The sequence below is a fragment of the Contarinia nasturtii genome, unplaced genomic scaffold (assembly GCF_009176525.2).
Source record: "Contarinia nasturtii isolate CC-2019 unplaced genomic scaffold, AAFC_CNas_1.1 Cnas_scaffold_6664, whole genome shotgun sequence".
Lineage (NCBI taxonomy): Eukaryota > Metazoa > Arthropoda > Insecta > Diptera > Cecidomyiidae > Contarinia > Contarinia nasturtii.
The window spans coordinates 3484-10940 of NW_022203917.1; the positions used below are offsets into that span (position 1 = coordinate 3484).

General features: G+C 32.3%; 1 protein-coding gene across 1 annotated transcript; it reads right to left on the reverse strand.

Moving 5' to 3' along the window:
• Nucleotides 1-314: 314 nt before the first annotated feature.
• Nucleotides 315-7189, reverse strand: LOC116351949 (GATA zinc finger domain-containing protein 12-like). Its single transcript, XM_031784105.1, has 2 exons — nucleotides 7038-7189; nucleotides 315-1546 (listed from the first exon to the last, which is right to left on the reverse strand). Exons 1-2 carry the CDS (start codon nucleotides 7094-7096, stop codon nucleotides 1201-1203), a joined length of 405 nt encoding a protein of 134 aa, XP_031639965.1. The 5' UTR covers nucleotides 7097-7189; the 3' UTR covers nucleotides 315-1200.
• Between the last annotated feature and the right edge of the window lie 268 nt (nucleotides 7190-7457).

Genomic DNA, 7457 nt, shown 5'->3' on the forward strand with positions numbered 1-7457 from the left:
GTATCCTTCGAAACTGCGATGTATTCAACAAACTTAATTGATTAAAATTAATTATAAATGAAAACATTCTTTATTCCTAAGCAATATGAAATTATTATTTATTATTATTATAAGGCTACAAATTTCAATTCGTTCTGTTCATTAAATAGTTCTAGGTTCATGTGCTTTCACATATTCTTTAATACGATTCGATATACAGGGTGGCGCATATAATAGGGCCACTCTTGGGGGGTGGGAATTTTGAAAAATCCTTTGGGGGGTATGTTGGGGGTAAAAAATAAAAATTTTCTATCTGAGCAGAATTTTGAATTTTTCCCCAGGGGGGTGGGGGTGCCCCAAATTTTTCAAAAGTTCATCGGATCAAAAAATAATGTACTACAAAGTTGTTCAGAATGACGATAGAAATTTTTTAGGACCCCCGCCCTCCAAGTCCCTCCACCCCTTAAAAGGGTCGGGGGGTCAAAAACCCCCAAAATGTGATTTTTTGACCTGAAACACAAAAATTCGGAATCAGCATGAAAAATTACCTTAGAATCGATATTTTTCTCATTCACGTTTTTTCACAAATTTTGAACCAAAAAAGTGTAAAATTGACTTTGTAAGATTTGAGAGGTCTGCTCAGATAGAAATTTTTTATTTTTTTCCCCCAACATACCCCCCAAAGGGTTTTTCAAAATTCCCACCCCCTAAGAGTGGCCCTATTATATGCGCCACCTGTATATACATGTATGCAGATTTTGTTACTTTGGAATAATCCAAAGTGGCATTAGATCCTTTGGAGTGTGCATTAGATCCTTATTTTGTGGATCTTTTAACAATAATGTCCTTATATTTTGAATGCTAGTTACTTTCTTATATATTTCTGAAATTCCATCTTCATTAAAAGGAACTTATGATAACCTCTAAGTTCGCGAAAAATTATAATTGTATAGCAATCTCTTTTAAAACACATGTTTTTTTTTGGATATTTGTTATCATTATCATCATATATTTTCAAGAACGGTCAATCTTCGATCACAGTAGCTGACAAAAGATTTCGTAGTTTTTTGTTCATCACAAAAAAAATGAACAAATCATAAAGTAGTAAAGATTAAAAACTAACACTTACACACGAGTAACGCGAATTCGTTTCTTTGAATATTTGTTATTTTGTTCTGACGTTGAAGACGCTGTGCTCGAAGATTGCCGTCTAAGCTCCGTTCAGCTGTATGTTCGATTTGACGTGGGTATTGAGCTATTGGCCGTTGTTTCACTACTATTGCTAAATGATGTATTTGAGGCGCTCGTTACAATTCTACTATCATTTATACTGTTATTGTAAGTGTTATTGCTCGCGTTATGTGTAATGTTTGTTTGATTTGTAAAAATTACAGTGGTATTGAGACCTGTTGTTGTTGCCGGTGTTATGCATACAGAGCTAGTACTATTAGTTGGAACATTGGTTTCTGGCACTAAATGAGGTGTTCGACTTGATATTGGCGGTAAAATTGGACTTGATGGCCACTGATATGAGGGATTGGATGTTGTCACTGCTGCTGGCACACTTCTTTAAAACACAATCCATTCCAATAACATTTTTGACGCATTAGGTATGTAAAATAAAAGTAAAAAAACGACATTAAATACTCAGTTTGAATCAATTTTTATGAAAATTTATACGGAAATATTGATAAAAATATTGGTGTTAAATGAAAAACAAACTATTCCAGAGGTATCAACATATCTTGATATACATATACATCTTTTTCCGCAGCAAAATATATTACCAGCAGAATCATTTAATAATAAATGGAGTGGAATTTTTTAAATTTTGTTTGCCTTTGTTTGAAAAAACTTAGAAATCATTTATTTCAACGACGTGTATTTCTAGGATGATTTCTCATTTTTACTAATTATTTTGTAATTCTCTTTCAAGTATGCACTCTTTGTGAAGTTTATATTCTGATTTTTTGTCATTTTAAATGTCTAACTTTTTCACTAATTATCATGAATATTTGCTATCGTTTCTGTTATAATAAGCCAGTGTGTATGTTCGATTCACGCTACTAATTCCGCATATTTCTTGCTAATATACTAATATTTCGTGTTTGCTTCTTATTGTCAAGGTACACAAAAAACAATGATCATGACTAATCTTAGCTTACAAACAGTAGAATTGAGAAAAAAACAGAAACATAAAGATTCTTGTTCAACAAGAAGAAAGAAATTTTCGTCTGTTTTTTTATATTCTTTCTTAAATGTCATTGATTTTATATTACATAAAGAAACAGAGTCGAAGCGTACTGGCTGCAACATTAATCTTTGAAAATGTCTTTCATAGTTTCCATTTTTTACCATTTGGCCGTCCTTGCAGTGTGACATTCAATGTTATTAATAGGGACGGAGCTGTCTACTATTTCTCCTAATATGTATAGATATTCTCTAATTTACTTAAATTCTTATTTCGTGAATCACTCCTTGGGTGTATAGTTCATAAATAATAATTTGAAAAAGTAAATCATCGAAAACTGATTTTGTTTTAAAAAAACTACTGGTCTTTGTGGAAGTCAATTATTATAGATAAATCTAAAATATAAGCATTGATAAAATCATTTTGATAAAATCATATCAAAATATATGATCCGCTTAGAATAAAAGTAGATAATAATTTAAAAAAAAATCTCAAAAAAAAAGAAAAAAAAAATCTCAAATAATGTTATGAAAATAATACTCAATCAAGGAAAAAAGTGAAAATAAAAGTCGATCAAGAAAAAAATTGAAAATAAAAGTCAAACACCATTTATGATCGATTTTTATTTTCACTTTTTTCTTGATTGAGTATGAACTTTTCCGCACTGTGATCCACAACATGTATTTATTACGTATCTTTTACCGTAAATATGAATTCATGAGAAAACTGAATCTGATATAAGTTTTGCGATACCATTAACTTTTGATAGACTTTTCAATGCCTGTATGATATCGTAATGATGTGAAAATTTGCAGATTCGTTTTTGAGCAAAAAATCCAAAATTTTGTTCGGGAGGTACCCTTTATATGCATTGAAATGTCTTCAAACTCTCAGAATGTTATTTTTGTGTGATAATAATAACCTGTGCAAAGTTTCAGCTCATTGCGATATCATACACGCATGGCTTTCATACAAAAATCCAAAATTTTTGAAATTTTTGTATGAAAAGTGTGTCGAAAATCATTTGTATCAGAATCGAAGTCAGATTTTGAATTACTTCTCTTGTTTGAAAGTTAACGTGTTAACAAATTTTTGCGTACAGGGTACCACGCACATACATTCGGACATCGAAAAAACGACTGATTCGTGTTCCCTGGCTCCTAAAACACCCAGAAAACATGTTTTTTGAGGGTGTTAATTTTTCGACCGATTCCAATACTTAACCTTACACTAGGTGTGTGCGGAAAAGTAAAACACTTCTTTCGAAGTTCCCAGTGTGACGCAATACTATAAATCTGAAAATGATCTGATATAAATTTTCAGTGACGCGTTCACTCAAATATGTACAAAATTTTATTATTGCGTCGCCTCTTTCGCCGCAAAAAATATGGAAACGTAAATTCGAAAAGAATGGTTTCAAGCCGAAAAACCTAAAAAAATGAACTAATTTCTCAAAACGGTTACCACCATTGAATTCCCCCCCGGGTCCGAATTATGTAAAATCAGTTGTCAAAGTGAACAAACAAAGTAAAAACCTAGTATATTGTAGTTGATTACTAAGATATTAAATTATAGGTGGCCGCTTAAGTTCAAACTTTTCCCAATTTTCACCAAATAAAAGAATGTTCTCGTTTCAAAATATGCATATCGACTCAAAATTGAGTGCGCTTTCGATCTATGAAGAAAAAATCGAAGCAAGACATACATTTCTTCAAGATAAATGACGATTAACTTCGATTTTCATAGATTTTTCCCCATTTTTGAGGTCTAGTCATTCTGATATAACCCTTTCCGCTGGATTTTTTTCAAAATTTCTTTATTGCTTCATCAAGATGACCTTAATTACTTTCCAATAAGCTAAGAATGACGTGATTCTGTTAAAAAACACCCCGTATACCTGTGATCAAAAATGGCCAAAAATTGAAAATTTGCCGAAAATTTTTTTTACTTCGTAGTATTAAAAAAAAAAAAAAAAAAAACGAATTTTCTCAGATATGACACATACGCCAAATCATCACATATTTGGTCCCCAACAAACGCCCAGTTTTTTTATTTTTTCTATGTACGCAATTTTTTTTTAAATTGGGATTACGTGAAAAAAGTCATGGTCATTTTTCGCCGAAAATGCCACATAACACGCCACCTGGCGGACATTTTTGAAAATTTTTCCATTCTGACTTCGGATCCGGAAAGGTGAGTCTTTTACCTTTCCAACGACGTATAAATCATTATTGATTGATGAAAAACTCAAAAACGGCCTCCCAAAAATGTTCGACTCCAGACCAAAACCACTTACGCAACGAATTTTTTGAAACTGAGAAATTAGCAAAAACCCCTTTCCAAAAGTCAGCGGTATCAATTTTCATTTCTTTAACGTATGCTCCATATATTTCTAGAATTGGCAATATTTAGTGTTGTCCGATACAAACCATTGTCATATTCGTTAAGTTTAACATTTGGTAGCATATACGATCTCAGAACGTTCTGTCATACGCGCGGTATTTGTATTGCTTACGGTGACATCTAAATTGCGTCTCAACAAAAAAATGAATTTTATTCGTGAAAATTTTCGTGCGATAATTTACTACGGCCTTGGATTGGGTGTATCTCAACAACAGTGTTTTGATCAACTTCATTTGGTCTTTGGCGATGAAGCTCCATGCAAGGCCACTGTATATCACTGGTTTACTGAATTCAATCGTGGTCGTCATTCGCGCATCGACGAATTCCGTGAAGGTCGTCCAAAATCGGTTGTTGTTCCAGAAACTATCGATGCTGTCAGAAACATGATAAAGCAAGATCGTCATATCATATACCGTGAGATTGAGGCATCCTTGGGCATTAGTATGAGAAGCATACACACGATTTTGCATGAAAATTTGGCCGTAAAAAAGAACAGCGTTCCTTCGTCTTGGTGGTTTATCCAAAATAATTTAAATAAATACAATATGATTAAATTCTTGCATCAAGCAGTTGTGAAAGAGATTTTTTTTTTTTTGGCGTTTGCCATTTCAGCGGCCTTCGTGTTTTTCATACAAGCCTCCCATGTAAATAGTAAAAAATCGTTTAAAATGAAAAAAATTATTTTCATCAATTCTCAAATACTACTCAACTTTCTGTTATGAAATCAGAAAGAAAAAAATCGCATTCCATATCATCTAAATCACGATCTGGCACATAGAACCGGCATAAAACTCACAGAGAACAGCGACATCTGTTGCACGATAGCTCAACTATTTACGTTAACGCTAAAACAAACATAAATAGTAATAGAATGACAACTCGTGCTCCCTGATGATCTAGTCAGTGGTCCTGATGAAATACCAAATAAATTTATCAAGCATTGTTTGGTTTCATTGCAGGGGCAAATCACAACATTGTTAAAAGAATCTCTTGAAACATGCACTGTACCACAGATTTGGAGAACGTCTTTTGTCAGACCGGTTTACAAAAACGGTGACAGAAACAACGTTCAAAATTACCGTGGTGTCGCTCTTCAGTGTATAGTGTCAAAAATTCTAGATTCGATAGTCACGAACCATCTCAATCAATATCTAAAGAACATGGTACACGAAACTCAACATGGGTTCATCAAAAATAGGTCAACGATAACGAACTTGGCAGAATTTTCATCGAATACGATAATCAACATGGGAAAGGGACATCAAACAGACACCATATATTTGGACATCGTAAAGGCTTTTGATTCTGTGAATAAAAAATTACTAATTCAGAAACTAAACATCATGGGATTGAATACACAGCTATTAAAATGGATTCAATCGTATTTGTCTGGTCGTAGACAAATAGTAAAGATATGAGATACCAAATCTGACCCAATCGAAGTAACTTCTGGTACTGGTCAAGGTTATCCCGTTGGCGCAACTTTGTTTATCATGTTTGTGATTGATCTACCTTTCGTCGTGACCAAATCATGCATCCCCTCATTCGCTGATGATACCAAAATTTCAAAATGTATAAAATCAGAAGATGACTGCATTCATCTTCAAAGAGATTTAGATCGTGTAGCAAATTACTATGGGCGCAATTTATTAAAGTTAAACTTTAACAAAACAAAAATAATATCATATCATCGTGGATCACTGAAATATGAATATAATTACAACGTAGATGGCATGCAAATTGAAAGAGTTGAAGTAAAGAGGGACTTGGGAGTATTGCTTGATGTGAAGATGAATTTCGAATCGCACGTCGAGCATGCTGTTGCTAAGGCAAAATCAAGATTGGCTTGGTTAAAATTCAACAGCAGGGATTGTGCCCATGGACAATTAAACGCCTTTACTTTACATTTATATTACCAATTATTGAGTATGGATCTGAAATATGGAATCCACACTACGACAATATGTGCAAAAGAATAGAGTCAATACAAAAGCAATGGCCTGGAACGATTTTAGACTGCCTAAATACGAAAATAGACTACTATTTCTGCAAATGATTACTCTTGAGAAGAGACGCAAGATGGCGCAAGTGTCTTTTATTTTCAAAATTATTCACGGAGATTTAAAGTCAACTTATGTTTCAAACAGTATGAAATATTATGATTCAGTACATGATACTAGAGCAACACCACTATTTGATATACCAATTAGGAGAACTGATTACACAAAATATGAGCGATTGAATTAGATGCTTACGTCATTCAACGATTTTAATATCAAAAAAATGCCAAACAGTGATAAAAATTTAATTGATTTAGAAGTAAATTTATCAACGATCAAACTGAGAATACAAAATTATGATATACAAATAAACAATTTATAATTACAATTACATAAATGAAAATGTGCTTTTATGTTAATTTCGTTGGATATAAGATGTAAAAATTAAAATCGTTTTGCTTTACCTAAATTGATTAGTGACATTCTTTATATACTCTTGATGGATATTTGTCAATGCATCCATTTACTCCATTCACATTTTGATTGCTATATATATATTTTATCTTATCTATAGTGATCTATATGTGGTCACATGTCGAATAACTTCTCATCCGATGCGATATTTTTTTGTTATTTTTTATCTCGTAAATTATTCGTTGTTATAATTTGCCTAGATAATCTTTGTTTTTGAGTATACTTTCATCAGCAATAGTGTATCCTAAAACAAGTGAATAATTGAATTTTTCAAATGAAATAGATTAGAAACGCATAATCGTTTATTCAGAAAATGGTTTTGAAATAAAAGCAGAAAAATAAGGAACAATTTATAAGTGAACTAACATAAAGAATAGAAATAATATTGTGTTAACAATATTATTATTGCT